Source organism: Lissotriton helveticus, chromosome 12 (genome assembly GCF_964261635.1).
Source record: "Lissotriton helveticus chromosome 12, aLisHel1.1, whole genome shotgun sequence".
Lineage (NCBI taxonomy): Eukaryota > Metazoa > Chordata > Amphibia > Caudata > Salamandridae > Lissotriton > Lissotriton helveticus.
This window is the reverse complement of record NC_136073.1, coordinates 817,186,972-817,207,080: the sequence shown is the minus strand read 5'-3', so window position 1 is coordinate 817,207,080 and position 20,109 is coordinate 817,186,972. Positions and strand designations below refer to the sequence as shown.

Below are 20,109 nucleotides of genomic sequence, written 5' to 3'. Positions count from 1 at the left end.
TGGATCCTCACTGCACGATCCACTCTCGGTGGTATGCGAGAAATCCCGGCGTGGAGTAGCGCCCAACAAAACTGAGGAGGTTGGGTTAACATCAACAGACCAATCAATGTGGACCATCTATGTTATTTAACCAGCACTCAGCAGTAACAACTTGTACGCGATGGAACTGGGCACTGAAGAAAGCCGACAGGCTGAAACGCGTCTGCCAAGCGTTTCCACCGAACATTATGTTTGCGTTTAAATTTTGAATAAAAGCCTGCTGTCAAGCTCCGAGCATGTGTCGGCCCGTTTTTCCTGTAAAAATGGGATTGGTACTTATATATATATATATGTGTGTGTGTGTGTGTTTGTGTGTATGCAGCCTAAAGAGTGGCTATATATATATATATATATATATATATATATAAATTGAAGAGTGCTCAGGGATCATCACACACAGGCCGGACTGTTCAGTGCTGATGACTATTGTTGAGGATCCCTTGGAAGTTAACCAGAGAATCAGCGGTAATTTTGAACAGTGCAAGGCGCCATTCCCCATTTTCTTTTCTGATGGCCGAAGCATGTAATGCTGTGCCCTCCCAGAAAACATCTTCCTCACGTGTATAGAATTTCCAAAGTATTGGTTATCTATTCAGAAAAAAATGCCCTCTTTGTATTAAATGTTTGGTCGTTTGGTTATGGAAATGTGTTAATTCTCATAATTCACATCATGTTAGATTACTCAAACATTTATGCTATGTTTTCACTGTTCTAAAACTAGGAATGGCCAAATTATCTGACAGCCAAATTCAAAGCTCAGATCTGGTCGAAAATGTATGTGTTGATCCCCACGGATCTGGCAATTCTGTGTGGTTTTACAAGATGGTACATTGCCATTTTATGAGGTTTAACTTGTAATTGCACAACAGGGGATGATGCCATGCATGATTATGGTAAAATCGCATGTGATTTTACTGTACCCTCAACCTGATACACCTCAGAATGAGAGCCACTGTCGATTTATTTTTCAACCTCGTAATACTGAAACACTGTTTTGGTGGCTAATGGAACTGGACAGGATTCGGAATGTCTTCTCGCTTTTTTAACAGGTTCGCACGAGATTAATGTTTTGGTAGGCGGTACAAGTTTGATTGCCAGGCTCCTTCGGAGAACCATTGGACTCCTCAGCTCACGTTCAAACACAGAGATGACGAGTGACAACACTCGTAAGTACAGGGTAATTGCCAACAGGGTTCTCTAGGAAGGAAAAGGGTCTGATTCCGTTGGTGCCCTTCTTTCTTTTTCAATCTCTAACCCTTTGTAACTTGCTCTTCGCTCACTGTTAGGTTGTCTCCCCGACCCAGTACCCATGACCGCAATGGACTACTTCATGATTTCATGGCCCATATTGTTGCTGGCACTCCTCTGCATTCTGCAGGCCTACATGCACCGGATACGCAGAGCTATAGCCACCTTCTTCTTTCCGAAGGTAAGTTGTGCCTACGTATGGAATGTCAACCCAGTTCTACACAAGAGTTGCCAACTGGCTCCATGGTGGCAACACAGCTACGCTATCCAATTCCTATGTTGAAGGGTTTCTGTGGTCCCTCATGCACTCCCACCACATCCCCCAGTGACTAAAGTTGGAAATAATATCCCAGAACAATGAGGCGTAAGGCTCCACCTCTGCTGGCCGAGAAGCGTCTCACAGGTGGGATTTTACAGATTTTTAGCAGCAAAGCATCATACCTTTATGGGCAAATGTGGACTACCCAACAAAAAGCCTGTAGGACCAATCCTGAGAGGTCCAGGAGTGAGACTGTATGCAAGGTATCAGGGAGCATCACTTTCAATAGTCTGGCCTAGCAAGATCTAAATATAGGTCTTAGTGGCAGCCCAACACAACCAACATACTCTATTTGTTCGTTAGCTCTGTCTTTGTCCTAACACCACAATTACCACCCGTTGAATTCTGTTACTAACCTTACTCTCACCAGCTTTGCTTGAGGTGTTTATTGTCCGCTGAGGAAACTTCAGACAGTGAGATATGGGGTCTCCTCTCACACTCTTGACTAATGTATTTTTTGTTATATTTTGTGTTGATATGCAAAGAGTCTCATGACTTTCTTTGTTGGGCGTCTAACTCCAAAGTAGGGAACAGGGAGGTGAAAAAATCACTGATGCCTCACCTCAGTTCCAGTGGAGCTGTTCTTATGCCATAATCAAAGGCTCATGGATTTGGTAGGAAGACTCAATCACATCCTGTTACTATAAGCTAAATGAGCAGAGACAAATACACTCATTGCCATAGTTCAATGTGACAAAGCAAACTGTGGAAAAGGTACAATGGGCAAGTCAGAAAACCTTGACTTCAGTACAACTGCGATTAGTTGAAAAGAGTCCATGTGAGCCCTGTCAACGTTGTAGTTGAGTAGATGCCCAGGAAACAGATGTAAGAAAACAAGTTACTTACCTGTAACTTTGGTTCCCCAGTATTGGTAACTTTCATAGATTCCCATGCTTTGTATCATTCCCCGTCGTCGGAATGGGAGCCTCGGTAATAGAAAAAATATCATAGCAGTAGGTACAAAAAAAGAAAGAAAGGCCTAGGCCTCATCTCATTTTGTAGCTTATCCACCTCTTTTTGTAAAAGAGAACAAAAACTGCAACAACCAATCAGAGGAGCCTCACCCCATAGAACCCTCCTGAGAGAGCCCCAGAGCCTCAGAATTTCGTAGCCGTTGTGTAACAGTAACTACATCTGTAATAGGCTGAGCTTTCCCAGGGGAGGAGGGTGGGCGCATGGGAATCTATGAAAGTTACCAATACTGGGGAACCAAAGTTACAGGTAAGTAACTTGTTTTCTTGCCCCGGTATTGGAACTTTCATAGATTCCTATGCTTTGTATCAGAGTAGCTAGCAGTAAGCCATAAAAGCATTTTTTGTTATATGAATATCAAAATATATTATCATACTTATTCTCATAGGAAACAAAACATAATATGTTACCATAGAAAAGAATACAATATCGGATACAAAATGTGCACTACAGGAAGGAGAGATTGTAGGGAAAGCTCACCTCTTATTGAAAAAGGTTTCTCAGGACTGCCTATCCAACAGCCGCTTCGCTTCTCATGGAAGAATCCAAGTCGATTTTCTGAAGACTTTTATCCGTTCCAGATAGAATTTCAGACATCTTTGGACATCCAAGGAATGCAGCAATCTTTCTGCTGGTGTAGTTGGTCGAGGGAAAAAAGATTTCAGAACCACAGGTTCATTCAAATGAAAGTCGGATGGGACTTTTGGAATACATTTTGGATTTTTTCTGAGAATTAGAATGTCCTTCTTGAACTGCAGAAAAGGTTCCACAATAGTGAGCGCTTGGAGCTCACTTATTCTTCTAGCCGACATCAAGGCTAAAAGAAGAGCCAGCTTCCATGATAGAAATGTAAGATCCGCTCTGTGAATAGGCTCAAACGGGGTTCTCATAAGATGAGCCAAAACCAAATTAAGCTGCCAGACTGGAGGCGGAGGCCGGACTGGAGGAAAAACCCTGAAGAGGCCCTTTAGGAAAGGCTTGATAATTCTTGCAGACCAAAGAGAAGGACCTGAGGATGCCCGCCTGAATCTAGAGATAGCCACCAGATGCACTTTGACAGAGGAATGAGCCAGACCTGATTTAGCCAGAGAAAGAATGTAAGGTAAAGTCTGATGCGGAGCTGAAGTGTATGGGTGGAGATTCTGCCATTGGCACCACAGACAAAACCCTTTCCATTTCGCCCGGTAAGTCTTATTCGTACTTGGAGCACGGGCCTGAGACAGAATTTCTTTAGACTCCTTAGTGAGGTTCAAATTCTGGAAATCTCTGTGTTCAGGAGCCACGCTGTCAATTGGAGTGGGCTCGGATCTGGATGTTGCACTTGACCCTGAGACATTGTCAATAGAGACGGAATGGGCCGCAGGTGAATTGGCTGTTTTTGAGAGAGTAGGAGAAGCTCCGTGAACCAGAACTGTCGGGGCCACGCTGGTGCGATCAAAATCATTTTCCAAGGTTCCGCCTTGAGCTTCCTGATCAGTCTCGGAATTAGGGGTATTGGAGGAAAGGCGGAAACAAATGCGCCGGACCAGGCAATCGAAAGAGCATTCCCCAATGACCTTAGATGGTGATCCCTGCTTGCATAGAACTGGCGTTTCTTGTTTTCTGAGGTTGCAAACAGGTTTTATGGTCGGCGTACCCCAAACTGAGAAGACCTCCTCGAGAATGCCCTGATCTAATTCTCACTCGTGACTGATTGACTTTTGACGACTCAGTGCATCCGCTGTTGTATTGAGTGAACCTGCGAGGTGCTCCGCTGAAAGAGAAATCCTATGGAGAATTGCCCAGTACCAAATTTCTTGGGCTTTCCTTGAAGGAACCTGGGATCTTGTACTGCCTTGTTTGTTTATATAGTGTATGGTCGTCGTATTGTCCGTGCGAACCAGCACCGTGCAATTCTGAGTTCTCGGAAGGAAAGCTTGTAAAGCTTAGTGAATTGCCCTGAGTTATAGCAGATTGATGTGGAACTTGCGCTGTTCGGGCGTCCAATGATCGCTCACGTGTAACTCCTGTAACACAGCTCCCCAGCCTTCCAGTGAGGCGTCTGTGGTCAGAACCATGGGAGATGGAGAGAGCTTGAAAGTTAAGCCCTTTGAGATATTGTCCTTCATTGTCCAACAGTTGCTTGCTTTTCTCATTACTGGTGTTACTGTTATCCTGTCGTCGAATGAGCCTTTCGCCTGGCACCATTGTTTGTTCAGTTGCTCTTGTAGTGGACGCATTCGAAGCCTGCAGTGTGGAATTAATGGTATGCAAGATGAGATCGATCCTAGTAGGGACTTGTACAGACGGACCGATAGAGATTTCTTCCATTGTAAGAGACGAGCTGAGAGAATAAGCCTTTTCTGTCTTTCCTCCGAAGTGCAAGCTTTGCAGTGATTTGTATCCAGAATGGACCCCAGAAGTCTGGCCGTCCTGGATGGGTGAAGGACAGATTTTGATTTGTTGAGTTGAAGATCCAGTTGGTTGAAAAGTTGAATGCAGCTTTTGACTGCTTTGGAAGCTGCCTGAAAGGATTGAGCTTTTATCAACCAATCGTCTAGGTAGGGAAAGACCTCTAGAGATTGCCTTCTGAGAAATACCGCCACTGGGGCCAGTACTTTCGTAAATATCCGTGGTATGGATCTGAGACCAAAAGGAAGCACCTTGAATGGAAAGTGGCTCTTGGCTACTGTGAAGAGTAGGTATCGCCTGTGAGCTGGATGGATCGGTACATGGAAGTACGCATCCTCTAGATCCAGAGTTGCCATGTAGTCCCCTGGATTTAGAAGACGTAGAATGTCCTGAAGGGTGACCATTCTGAATGACAGCTTTATGAGATAGGTGTTGATCTCCCTTAGATCTAATATTGGACGCCACTTCTCCTCCCTTTTGCGAACCAGGAAGAACCTGGAGTAAAAACCTTCTTCTCTTTGAGAGTGAGGTACAGGTTCTATCGCCACCTTGATGAATAGCTGGTGGGCTTCGAGACGTAGAAGTCGCAGATGTTTTGCCTCGGTGGCGCGAGGAGCTCTGGAAGGAGGAAGCTGTTGAAACTCCAACGTGTGACCAAATCGAATGATATTCAGGACCCACTGTTCTGATGTAATGATCCTCCACCTGCGTAGACAATGAGAAATCCTGCCCCCCACTGATGTTACCGGAGGGGGAGGAACAGTAGAAAGAGCCAGAAGGCCGCTATTGTCGTTTAGATGACTCTGTGCCCTGGGGACCTTGTCGGCCTCTTGCTGGCTGGTGAGAGAAAAAGGCAGATTGAACCTGCCTTTGTGAGTATTGTGGCCTGTAGGTTTGTGATGATTGGGAATACAAGGAATAACGTTGTTGGTATCCTCCTCTATTGGAATAACTCTTGCTTTTTGCTCCTCGGAATGGCACCTTACGGTATTGAAGAGTGCCTAAGGACCTGGCTGTTTCAGTGTCCTTTTTGATATCCTGTAAGGCATCATCTATGTGCTTTCCGAAAAGCATATCCCCATCAAAGGGCAAATCCAGTATTTTATTTTACACCTCAGGGCGAAACCAGGTAGCCCGAAGCCAGCCTTGTCTTCTGAGGACATTCAAACCTGCTAGCGCTTGAAAAGCAGTTGTGGCGATGTCCATGGCGCAGTCAATTATTTCCGCAGATGATTGCTCCCCTTCTAAGATTTTCCTTGCATCCGCCTTAGCACTCTCCGGCAACTGGTCTACAAACGGAGACATATCGCACCACATTTGGCGATCGTATTGTCCCAAAATTGAAAGTGCATTGGAGGCACGAACCAGGAGGCTTGACATTGACAAGAATCTTTTGCCCACATTGTCCAGGCATCTACCCTCTTTATCCGGTGGAGAGGCCAGAGGGGCCGAAAGGTTCTTTGACTTCCTTTGTGCCGCCTGGGAGATTACGGAGTCCGGCTTTGGTTGGCCAACCAGGCACGCGGGACTACCATCAGGGGCCCTGTACTTCTTCTCCAGTTGCGGTAGGACCGGAATGACGGTTGCTGGAGACTGCATGACCTTCACTCCTTCAGACCAAACAAGCTCTATGATGGGAATAGAGCGGATGGATTTCCTGTATGGCTCTTTGAAATCGTAAAGAAAACAGTCCGATTGAACTGTTGGAACTGGCAGGCCAAACCGTTTTGAAGCTCTTTCCATGAGGTTATGGAAACCACCAATGTCAGCCAGTGGTGAATCTACTGGATACGGTGAAGGAGAAGGTGGATCTGGGATAATGTACTCGTCCCATTCTCTATCCGGATTCGGGATCTCTGTTACATTCCCTCCATCGTCCGAGGAAACATCATCATTGTCCCCATACACCGGACCTGAGGTTATCCCTTGACGCACCTCCGCAGGTTCTTGTTCCCTTGGCTGAACCTCAGCTGAAGTGGAAGGTGGTGGAGGGGGCGTCTGAATGGTTTCAGGAGTTTGGGAAGGAAATCTTCTCCTGTAGTCCATTAACATCATTTGCAGGTCAGTTATCAAAGAAGAGGGCATCGAAACCATACCCTGTTGAGATTGCTCTTGATTCCTCTCTCTGGGAGGAGGTTGACGCACCTCTTCGTAGTAGCCATCTGAATCAGAATCTTGGTATTTTACCTGGAGCTGCGACAGACTGTAAGGATCTCCATATGGACCATCGTCCTCATCATCATTTTCTTCTGAAGAATCCTCCTCTAAAAGTAAGGCAGGAGGCAATGGTGTCACCCTTCTTGGGGACGTCATGTCCGGTGTTATCTAGCGTCTTCTTAGCGAAATGTTCACTTTTTGCACCGCCGACGGGGTCACCGTCGATGGGATCGTCGGCGACGTCGTCGGCGACGGGGTAGTCGTTGACGAGAGCTCTGCCGACGGAGAGAAAACCATCATCGACGGAGGTGAAATCGTCAACGGCATCGTCGACGAGCTCGTCGTCAGAATCAAAGAAGTCGTTGTCATTGACATCGTCGTCGTCGTCTTCGACACCACTGTCGGCGTCATCGTCGTCGACGTTGAGGAGATTTATCTCGTCAACGATGAAGAGAATGATGGTCCAGTCGTCGACGTCGAGGTTGTCGTCGTCGACGGTCCCGTCGACAAGGCAGAAATGTGTGTTTGTTGGATTTTCGCCGTTGTCGTACCTGCAGATGTCATCGTCGACGAGCGGGTTTTCTTGTCAGACTTCGATTCCTTAGGTAGGGAAACGGGATTATTAAAACCTTTTGGTTTCCCAGTAGGTGGAGAGATAACAGAAGGCCCTTGTGACCCCTTCTGAGAAGAAACCACCTCAGAACTCAATCCCACTTTCTCCTTTGCACCTCGGTGAGGCGATTTTCGGGGACTAGACCTACTAGACATATTAGAGGTCTGTTGAGATGTCTTAGAAGGAGGCTCAGCAGATGTTAAAGGGAAAGACCAACTCCTCTTTTTGGATCCTCTTGAAGAGGAAGCTGAAGAGGAATCTTCACAGTCGCAGGAAATGACCTCCTTTGTAGACTTCATCTTTTGCAGCCAGGTCAGAAGTCTTCCTTCTCTGTCCTGCAGATCTTACATTCCGTAGCTTTCTGGTCCGGGTACAAGCAATAAATGCAATCTGTATGCTTGTCATCCACATAAAGCCGTTTCTGTGAACAGGTAGCACATGCCTTGAACAAGGCTTTCTTCTCCTTATCCGACATCTTGAGAAAAAAAGGTTGTTTTTGAAGCTGTAGAATGAAAAACTGAGCAGAGCTCAGAGGAGACTCCCTTAGCACAACGTGCGGTAGAAAATCTGAGGCTCTGGGGCTCTCTCAGGAGGGTTCTATTGGGTGAGGCTCCTCTGATTGGTTGTTGCAGTTTTTTGGTCTCTTTCACAAAAAGAGGTGGATAGGCTACAAAATGAGATGAGGCCTAGGCCTTGCTTCCTTTTTTGTACCTACTGCTATGATATTTTTTCTATTACCGAGGCTCCCAGTCCGATGACGGGAAATGATGCAAAGCATGGGAATCTACGAAAGTTCCAATACTGGGGCAAAGAATGAATGTCTCAGGTTGCCCATATATTTTTTAACCAGTCTTTATGTTACCTAAGTAGTGGTAGTTCATGGCCATTCTGACTTAAGTGCCACGGTACCCTCCAATTTACTCTGAATCTTATCTCTCGAAGATGTTTCAGAGAAATAAGGTGGCTGACAGTTTAAGACATCCAATAAATTAAAGACAATTAGAGCAGCAGACTTTATCTACCACCTTCGTACTTAGAGTTGGTTGAAATTGTTGTATATTAGTGACAGTGCTGTACTGATGATTGTTCATGCAGGACCAAGGTTTTGTTGGTTATCTCAAATGTCTAACTGCAGAGCCATGAGACACACTAATAATGTTGGCAAGTATGAGCTTTAAGAGCTAGCTGATTAGGTCTGCAGCAGCCTACAAGTGGTTTCACAGTTAAGAAATGTCCCCTTACTAGGAGGTCCATAGAGCAATTCCTTACCTAGAGGAAGTCACCTTGTCTAGGGAATAGTTTATAAAAAGTTTGGGTGAATGGGTTATGATGGGATCCAGAGCAAAAGACCTGCACAACGAACTTACTTACAAGAGGAAACGTTGTACACGACACCTTATGTGCTCTAGCACAGTGCAGATACACCATATCATCCCCTCTAGGGGGGCACTTCCCTCATACCAATGATACACGTGCAATATACAGTATATTCGACACAACTCTGCACACACTTGCAACATAGCTCCTACATTCCATGTTGTTGCAAGTCACTTACTTTACAACAGCACTACGCAGATTAAAACACACAGCATATATCCTGCAAAGTGTAAAAGAAGATTCTCTTGGACAAGCACAAATCATCAATAAAACATCCAACCAACAACCTTGTAGTTCAGACACACCTATGCATACATAGCCAAGATTAAGGGAACATTTAGAATGCTTAAAAGTTAAGGCCTTAGGGAACAGCTGTGTACAACAAAAGGATAAGTAACCAAAATATATAAATTAAAAACACAAATATGATTTATTACATAGTGTACCAAGAAAACATACAAGCAATAAAAACAGTCCATTACATGTATTACAAATAAAAAATAAAAATTGCCAAGAGAGACACGACAAATGTGAAGAAATAAAACATGGTTGTTGGTTGGATTTTTGATTGATTTATTTGTGATTGTCCAAGAGAATCTTCTTTTACACTGTGTTGTGGTACCCTGTCTCTTGGCCAGTGGGGTCGCTCCCTTTTCTTATATATATATCCAACACTGCACTAATTACCAAACAGGTGGTTATCACGATGTCTGTAACAGCATCGCCCACTTAGAAACAGAGCAAAGAACGCCATAAAGCACATTTTATAAAGGATCCTCCCCGTACACCCAACACATGCTCACATTTATATATAGCACGGTATCACTCATAAAAATCATCAATACAAACATGCAAAAAACGTCATCAACAAGAACATTCTTACATCCAGCACAGCACTGACACACTATACAGGTGAATAGTATGGTGCCTAGAACAGCACTAACCACGTAGACACAATTCACACAAGATCCAACAATGCATTCAACAGAACGCTGCCACACAGCAGATGTCGCTCAAATGTACCATATATAATTGGATATCGTCAGGATGAAAATACTGTCCCTTTCTTCACAAACCATACACGATCCACAGCTATTCATCATATACTAAGCCATAACATACACCCAAATAGAGGGATATTGTGGATGCTTAACAGATCACCGTGCTTTCTTTATTTTAGGTTCAATTTTTATTGGAATATGCCATATGGTATAAAGCATTGGTAAAACTAGATACACGACAAAAGAAGCAATAATTCTATATGAAGATTATATAGCAAGGTACAACCTCTATGACCAACTATAATACCTTGACTCTCGCCGGGACGTCCGTAAGCGGCTGCACAGACAAAAGAGTTTGACAGTAATGACCTACCTAGTGGTTTGAGAGTGGACATTCCCCCAAATTAGAAAGATGGTGAGCCCAGAATATACACGGGCCATCGTTAGTCTAGCCGTTCTGATATCTTGGTGGCTAGTATACTTTTCATTTATTATCACAACTTCAAGCAGAGTGACTAATTTACCAGGTCCTGATGAATGTCCCTGAAACGCGCTGGGGTCAATCATGGGTAGAAATAAATTGACCATCTACAGGGGTCAATTTGATTAAAATCCTGAGTCCTCTCCTTTTTAATCCTATACCAGTGGACCACTTAATAAAATTGATTCGGCCCCCTGGAGATAGTTTTATCTAACGTTCCTTTTGCACTCTGCCCCCCCACACACTCCGTAACATCTCTCATCTTGAAAACACCTCAGCTGCTCCCCAAAAGGGAGTTGTAGCCCACACCTAGGACCTTTCAGTCCAGGTGTGAGGAGGGAACCCAATGATGAAGCATGTCACCTTCGTGTGAGTGAAGCTTCTTGTCTGGAAAGGAAGTCTCCCCTGACAGCTCTCTCTCACACCCACATACAATCGCACATAGGACACCATAGAGATGTACTGTGGTTGCTTTGTTTCCTATTTCTAGTTTATGTGAGTTGCCTACTATAATACTCACACAGCTAAAACAAGCACATGGAAGCTGCACATCAACCACATTTATACTACTGTACTTAAAAAGCCAGAGAGCACACTGGGCTTCCATGGAATCCCCAAAACGTGGTTTGACGTTAAAGTAACTCCAATCACCAAAAGCAATAATGGTGGACCCTGCACTATACAACCCACGCAAACACAATGTAGCTCGCCATAATATGCAACAGCATAGCATTACAAAGTGTGTCGAAGACATGCAGTTGACTTTTTAGACATTTCAGAACTGCCCTCAGCCTTTACGACCTGCCCCACAGTGACTTTAAAACCTGCAACTTAAAATTCTAGTTTGCCTCAAGGTGCCCTCTTAAATTGATTCTTAAGTATTCGCTCCTCATGCTAACGTTGCACGCTGTGCCAGTACACCCACTTAACACTTGCTCATTCAGGCTTCCAACTCAAAATGCTGTCTTATCTCAATAGCCTTCTCTCCCCTAAAGACATATTTATCTTCTGTACTGCCCATCTTTTAAAAGTGTACACAATTTCAAAACTCAAGGGTTGTCTAGTCTGGAAAAAAAAATAAAGATGTCCTCTCTGTATTAAGTTATTATATATTTTGGATTTTTGGTTGTTTTGATGGGTAAATGTGTTCGATATCATATTTCACATTGTGCTATATTGCTCATAGTTAAACATTTGTAATATATTTTTTCACAATTCGAAAACTATGAATGGTAAATTGTCTGACAGCAAATTTCAAATGTACGGTTTTAATTCAAATAATATAATCTAATGCATACATTTTGTCCTCATAATATAATGGAGCACATAAAATATATACTGTGCCTTATGGCTATGACTACATCTGTTCTTTTGCCTATCTTTCATTTACTGTATTCAGTTAGGTTGTACCCACGTTAAGACACCTCCAAGAACCCGACACATCCAAAGATGGTAATCTCCTTTATTATGTTGGGCCTGTAAATACTTGACCACCTGTTGGATGCACCAGGGGTCTTATTACAGTTGTGAAAGGACGGAATATCAGTGCCTCGTGTAGGAATATATATGTGAGTTTATCTCCTTAGAGCACAAACTGGTATTTATATCTTGATTAAATAATTATACGTGAACTAGATCATATTTTTGCCTCAATTTGATCCATCTGCTTTTAGCTCTGTGTCCACAAGAAACATATTGTTCTTTTTAAAAAAAAAAGTTTTTATTAATTTTGAGATCAAGGCAGTCATACATACATCAAAAGTCATTATAGTCTGCATTTGCATCAGAATCTTAGTATAACAAGATATGTTCATATGTACATATGTCATACTAACAGTCCCGTATCTACCACCCCGTCCTCCCAACCCCCAGGGCACAGCCGCTCCATTACAACGAGACACCGTCCGTTTCAATTTCTGGCGGGTCACAGATGTTTCCCCTAAACTTATTCAATGCTTCCCATACTTTTCCCCATTTTTGAGGACAACCGCGATGTACAAAAACTGCCTTTTCCGCCACCATCGCTTTATCCATATCCTTACACCATTTTTGGAGCGTAGGCAGTGCGTCCGACCCCCATTACATAGCAATATTACGTTTCGCCATCAGCATACTAAGCATAACCCAATCTTGTTCTGGATGATTGAGATCATTTGGTTCCCATACATTTAACAAACATCGCCTCGGCTCCGGTAGGACCGAGATTTCTAGGGCCTGGGAAATAGTTAGCATTATTTTTGCCCAGTATGCCGCAACAGAGGAACAATCCCAAATGGTGTGGTAAAACGTGCCTTCCTCCCCACAGCCGCGCAGGCAGTATTTGTGCGTTGCCGCTCCTATTGCGTGGAGTGTCGTCCTAGTGTAATATGTATGATGTAGCACTTTGAGTTGGACCAGTCGAAGCCTGGATGGTATTGCCGTCTCACATGGTGAGGACAGAGCCTCCTGCCACTCCGAGTCCTAAAAGTCGCCCACCTCCCGCGACCAGGTCCGTCTTAGTCTAGATGTTGGGTCTGGCAGGTTGTTGATTAGCTTACGGTACGTCAAGGACTTCGCCCTGTTTGCCATGTGTTCTGTAAGGAGTCTATCCTCCAATGGGGTGGCCTCCTGTAGGAAAGTCCCCAATGGTATGGCTGTCTGGAGTGCATGCCGGATTTGGAGATATCTAAATTTCTCCGTCTGGGCCATACCGTATAGTGTCTGTAGGTGCACAAAATCGACCACCGTACCCTTTTTCCAAAGGTCCCCTAACGCAGAAAGTTCAATATTGTCCCAGTTTTGAAATCCTTTACTTCTGCGGAGGCAGCCCAGCTGTTGGGAGTCCCACAGTGGTGTCATTTGTGTGATCGTCCCCATACATCGCAATCGGGCTTGCGCTTGATACCAAATATGTATTGTGTGTGCGGTAGGGCCAATCAGTCCCGGAGGTCTACGACGCCTGTGTAAATTTGCCATCAGTCCCTTCTCCTCCAGGCTTTGTCTGTCTGCGTGATAAGCTGGCTCGTCTTGCGGGGTGTGTAACCAATAGTTAATTATTTTAAGATGTGCCGCCCAATAGTACAGCTGAACATTCGGGAGTGCTATTCCTCCATCATACCAGCTGCGCACCAGTTTGTCTTGTGCGATCCACGCCGGTTTGTTCCCCCACAATAACCCGGAAACCTCCATCGATATGGCCTTGAAGTAAGCTTGTGGGACTAAGAACGGTGTATTTTCGAGGACATAGAGGAAACGCAGAAGCGCCATCATTTTATAGAGCGCCGCCCTCCCCAGAAGGGTGAGAGGGAGATAACGCCACACCACCACATCACGTTTAAATCGGTCTAACTGGGGCTTTAAATACTTTGTATAGAACTCGGTAGAGTCAGACGTCACGTATATGCCCAGGTATTTAAAGGCCTCATCGGTAACTCGTAGTGGACAGTCCTGAGGCAACAGCGGCGACGGCCCAGCCAGCACGTAGAGAACGGACTTGGACCAATTTATCCTATATCCAGATACTCTCCCAAACTTCTCGCAGACATTCAGTAGCACCTGGATGGATTTTCTAGGGGAGGTTAGATATAATAATACGTCGTCCGCATACAAGGATATGCGGTCTTCCCAGGCATCCGTCCATCGGATCCCTCTGATAGAGGGCTCCCAGCTGAGCCAAGCTGCGAGTGGCTCTAATATTAACGCGAACAACATAATGGACAACCCTGTCGCATACCCCGTGCGAGCTGGAAGTCTCTCGATATGTGCCCATTGGCCACTACATGCACCATTGGGTTGTTGTAGAGCAAACAGATCCAGGCACAGAATTTGGGACCAAATCCCAAGTGCTGCAGTGCTGCAAACAAGAACGGCCATTCCACCGTGTCGAACGCCATACTGGCGTCAAGGGAAAGGATCACCGCCAGCTCCTGAAGATAGGATCGTCTAGCTAATAATGCGTGCAGTCTCCGCAGGTTAAGCGCCGTACTGCTGTGAGGCATGAAGCCAGACTGATCTGGACCTATCAAGGACGAAAGATGGGGGGTTAGCCGCATCGCCACTAACTTGGCCAATACCTTTGGCTCTGCGTTAATTAAGAGATTGGGCGGTAGGAGGTACAGTCCTCCGGTGGCTTGCCCGGTTTATGGATTGCCACAATCGCAGCCAGACGTTGGTCACACGGCAGCTCTCCAGCTTGAAGACTGTCTTTGAACATGTCTAGGAGGAAGGGTGCCGTTACCTGCGCGGTGCGCTTGTATAGCTCGACAGGGAAGCCATTTGGACCCACCGCCTTGCCAGACGCTAGGGAGCCAATGGCCATCTGTACCTCCTCAATTGTGAGGTCAGCTTCCAAAAGTTGCGCCGCCTCCGGCATAAGCCGTAGCATAGCGATATCTTTGATATAGCCCCGTGCTTCCTCAATCGTGAACGTGGTGCGAGAGGCATAAACCTTCTCAAAATGGTTGTCTAGTGTGTCTACTATGTCACTGGGTGCAGTCACCAGGGAGCCCGCAGGCATACGTAGTTGTGCAATTACCCTATCTGCTTTCTCCTTTTTATCCAGCCAGGCTAGCATTTTTCCCACCTTATCTCCTAACTCATACACCCTGTGACGCGTGGTCTGGAGTTTGTCCAGGACCATGTCCCTCTGGTATGCCACGTACTCGCGTTGCTTAAGTCGCGCTCGTTGCGCAGTATGAGGCGTCGGACCAGCTGCATGTTGAGCAGTCGCTTCAACCAGGTCTGCTTCTATACTATCGAGTTCAGCCTGTTTTCCTCGCATATACCCTGTGATTAGTGCTATAGCCTGCCCTCGTGTGACTACCTTATAAGCTTCCCACAGAGTTCTGGGCGATTCTACCGACCCCGTATTTTCCTGGAAGAAGTTTGTAGTAGTTTCCGTAATACCCTTCGATACCTCCGGTATATGTAAGTAATTCGGATGAATGGGGAATACAAGGCGCCAAAGCTTCAGATGGCGTGTGTAGGTTAACAGTATCGGGGAATGATCGGATATAACCCTCGGGCATATATCTACCTTGTCTATTTCTTCCAAACCGTCCGCCGTCACCAGGAAATAATCTATGCGGGTGCGACAATTGTGAACACTGGAGTGGAAGGTATATTGCCTGGCATTGGGGTGTCTATATCTCCAGGCGTCAGCGAGTCCCAAGGCGTCAATAAGTCTCGTCATATGTTGACTATGTGGTGATGTCAGTTTTATGGGGTGTCTATCTACTGTACCGTCCACTATATCATTAAAATCGCCCCCTAACATCAGCACTGCCTCCGGCAAGGCGAGCAGGAACACAGTAAGCACAGAGTGTGCCAGTGTATGCAAGGTTGGCGGGATGTATACGGAGACAAAATTAAACAGCATCCCTTCCCACCGGCAGGTAACTGCTGCAAAGCGGCCCTGGTCATCTACCCTCATCTGGAGCACTACCAGCGGGAAGTTCTTTTTTATGAGCACACCCACCCCCCTAGATCCAGAGGAAAACTCTGCATGTGCCACCATTTTGTACCCCCACCTATCCATGGCCTTACAAGTGGATCCCGTCAAGTGTGTCTCCTGCAGGAGGGCCACCGCAGGCGCGCATCGTTTTAAATATTGCAACACCAGACTTTTCTTCACCTTGTCCCCCAACCCTCGCACATTCCAGGTCAGAACAGTCAAAGGGGGTCCCGGGGTCAGTTGAGTCAGTGGAAGACTAGTGTCCTGTTGGGTGTGTGCAGACATATGTCACAGAAATGAAACACAGCATTGCAAAATGCGACCTAATACACAACTTTGATGCGTTTACAGCTAGTTGGTTGACCACACTTGCCTTAAATAACTGTGTTAACCAAGAAAACAATGAAACATAAAAGAATTCGAACAGTCCACCTTACCCTTCCCACCCCCCACCCTGCCTCCCTGCCTAACGGACTTAGAACTGCCCGCCACCTCAACTCAGCAGAGCGCTTAAACCCAGTCCCCATGTACAGTACTTGCGTGTGGGGGGGAGAAGTCCAGAAGAATCCACAGCATTCCCCTCTTCAAAGGCACTAGTCACTTTATAGATCAATGTCTTTTGCCGTGACTGCGAACTCAGGCGCGCATCACATTTATATTTGTTAAGCCGGTCTCAAACCGCTTTACAGATCATCACTCTTCTGCTTCCTCTTGAGTTGGCCGAGTCCCTCTGCTGGCTGCTCTTGGTCCTCGTGATTGTTCTCTGTTCTGTGGTTTTGTCGACGTCTACCAGGCCGTCCGGTGCCCTCCACTCGTCGCCATCCCTCCAGCCAGTCATGGGCCTCCTGGGATGTCTCACAAAATTGGGTTTTTCTATCCGCCACCACCCGAAGCCTCACCGGGAAGAGCATGGAGTAGGGCAGTTCTCTGGCTCTCAGTGCTTTCTTGACCTCCATGAGCTTCTGCACCGTGCCGACACCGCCGATGTGTAATCCGGAAAGAAGGACACATTGGAATTGTGGATACGCAACGGCGGCGCCACCCGCCCCGTCTGCAATATTACGTATCGATCTCGGAAATTAAAGATTCGGGCCAGAATTGGTCTAGGAGGAGCCCCCGGTCTGGGCTTGCCTCCTGGCACCCTGTGCGCCCTGTCGACTGAGAAGAAGGTGGAGAGTCCCCTGGGCTGCAGCCTGGTTTTTATGAGATCTTCCACGTATAGGTCCATCGCTGGGCCCCCTTCACTCTCAGGAACGCCTGTGATTCTTACGTTATTGCGACGCGCTCGCCCCTCCTGGTCGTCCAGCTTTGCCGCCATTCGTTTGTTGTCCATTTCTAGTTGCAACACTTTTTTCAGTAACACAGACGTATCTTTTGTCAGGGATTGGGTTACTTGCTCGACCTCGGTGATTCTCGCTGTCGTTTTCAGAAAATCAGCCCTGAGGATGCTGACGTCCGTGGAAATAGATCCAACAGTTGTTTGGACACCAGTAAGGGCTGCCATGATGTCCTCCAGCGTTACTTTGGGAGCCCCGCCGTCGCCCGATGTCTTATCTGTGGAGTCCTTACGTTGAGAGAGAGTGGAGGGAAGTCCTTGTTATAGGCATATTTGTCCAGGCTACTATGTGAGGTTGTACGAGGGCCTCTTCCCCCCATTTTCGCGTCCGGGAACGGATCACCCCAACTAACTGTGGAACGCCCGGTTTAGCACTGATCTGTCCACAACCAAATTTGTTCAAGGGCAGGGGGGGGGAATTTCCGGGGCTGGTGCAAGCAAGGTACACCGCTCACTGCAGCTCGCCCACTGTCCCGTTGTATGGTGCTCAGTAATATAGGGTCGTTCCTGAAGGGCCCCCTATCGAAAGTTAATCACCACGCTTACAGTCAGAGGGTCTCCTGTTCCTCCCTGAGACCCAGAGTTTTGCCGCTTCCACGTGGCGCAATGTGTGTCCGTGGAGTGTGGTAAGTCCACCAATGTCACTAGGCCCCTTCAGTGCAGCTCTCAGACCCAGAACATCCAGCAATCTCCGTTGTTCATCACCTCCTGTGCCCCAGCTCCGTCACCTCCCATAAGCCGCAGTCCCACCAAGTCGTCTGTTGTGAAGTTTCGAAGGGGCCCCCGCGATGGTCAGGGCCCCAATGACCAGAGCAGGCCGGGACCCACTAGTAGCCCCAATCCGCCGCACGGGCCTTCCCTTGTCTGTGGTGGGTCGGGAAGTTCCAGGGGGGTCGGGGGGGGGAATGCTCTCACCCCACCGGGGGGGGGGGGGGGCAACCGCCTCAGGTCGCCCCCCCTCCCGCCTCTGTTGCTGCCGCAGTAGTCAGGTGCCACGCCCCGTCTCCCGGGGAGGCAGCCCGCTCCAAATGTAGTCCCCGGCTGAGTTCAGTAGGCCTCCCGACAGCCCCAATCTGTAATGCGGGCCTTCCCCGCGGGTCGCGATGTTCCAGAGAGGGTGGGGGGGAGGGAGGGAAACGTCCCAGCCCTACCGGGGGTGCAGCTGCCTCAAGTCGCTCCCGTGCCCGCCTCCGCCGCAGCGGTCAGGCGCTCGACGCGCGCTCCGCCTCCCGGAGTTCGGGCACTCCAAAATCTATTCCCCGGCTGGATTCAGGACAGCAGGCCGCCGGCGTCACAGCTCTCCCGGTTCGCCCACAGACCTCGGATAGTCGCCGGAGCTGAAGCGGAGGTTTGCGTCAGAGCTCAGCTATCGACAGGTGCCTTCAGGGCACAGTGTGCCTACGGATTCTTGTGCGGATTAATGGGGGAACACGCTTCGACCCCGGAGCTCCTCTAGGCTGCGGCCATTTCGCTCGGCGGCAAGCCACGCCCCCCCGTATTGTTCTTTTAAGGAGTGCACGGTCTGTGTACCATGAGTAAATCACCTTGCACAACAGATTGAGGGGATTCTGAGCGAGCTGTTGCCATTCTTAGCACCAATTTCCAGTGGGTCGCCTGCAAGATGAACTTTAGGGCTTCCATAAGCATGCTCTTCCTTGCTAGTGCTCAGTGCTAGAGCGGCATTGTAAGTGAGCAGGTCAGCTCCCCCACAACCTGCTGGGAAACAGCAATTACAACGCAGTCTGACCCACGCAGGCCATTACAGCGAAAGCTTAACAACGCATGCGTCTTTACCACGCATGCCTTTACCATGTAGTGTTGTACTACAACCTGCCTTTACAAGGGTGTGTGTGTTTTTTTGTTTTTTTTAGGGGAAGGGCGTTTTAGCGTTTGTGGTAGGTGTTTTTTTGTTGAAAAGGTGAATTTTTTAGGGTTTGGGGTGGGTATGGGTTTTTGGGTGGCAAGGGAATTTTAGGGGTTTACGGCGGTTTTGTGTGGTAAGGGTAGGTTTAGGATGTGTATGGTTTTGGATGATAAATTGATAATGGATTTTGTAGGGTTTAGGGTGGGTAAGGAATTGTTGGAATTTTTAGGGTTTTGGGTGGGTATGGGGTTGAAGATTGTTAAGGGCGGATTTTTTTTTTTTTTTATGTATTATATATAAATATATGTACATATAACAATATGTATGTTTTACACACACACATGTATACGTAAAAATGTATACACATATTTTTAATAACGCATATGCTTTTACCTCACATGCTTTTCGAAGAAAATTTAAGTATTTTGCAGATAACTATAAAGCCATCATATGTGACACACACACACACACAAAGGTTTTATACTTACCTGCTAAAACGTACTTTTTCATTGTAAAGGTGTGTGTTGTAAAGGCATGCATGGTAAATACGTGGTCGTGGTAATGACCGCCTTGTTAAGGCATGCGTTGTACCTGCATGAGTGGTTCTGTCATACAACCCAATCTGCTCCTCCCTTTCCATTTATGTCAGTTAGCCCCATTGGGTTACCCCTCTTCATCTTTCATTGGATTCTTTGTAAGTGTCTCTACCCCATACTATGGCATCGGGAGTAAGCAGAAAATGAAAACACACCTGAGTTTGAGTCATTCATATAGTGGTGCAGAGCGATCAAAGTGAGGGTTAGGGATCAGCCTTGGAAGGATTCACTTCAGCATCCTATCCATCCTTTCTCACTCTAGCCATACATTCATCATCAGCCCA

General features: G+C 46.7%; 2 protein-coding genes across 2 annotated transcripts in view; one reads left to right on the top strand and one right to left on the bottom strand.

The window, feature by feature from the left end:
- Positions 1-20,109, bottom strand: part of DCST2 (DC-STAMP domain containing 2) — a 285,622-nt gene that overhangs the window by 239,807 nt on the left and 25,706 nt on the right. The gene's annotated exons all lie outside the window — the stretch shown is intronic.
- DCST1 (DC-STAMP domain containing 1) overlaps positions 1-20,109 on the top strand; it is a 146,034-nt gene that overhangs the window by 113,341 nt on the left and 12,584 nt on the right. The window contains exons 13-14 of the mRNA XM_078668903.1: positions 1,089-1,205; positions 1,326-1,468. Of these exons, the coding sequence (XP_078525029.1) occupies positions 1,089-1,205; positions 1,326-1,468 (260 nt within the window). The remainder of the gene's footprint in view (positions 1-1,088; positions 1,206-1,325; positions 1,469-20,109) is intronic.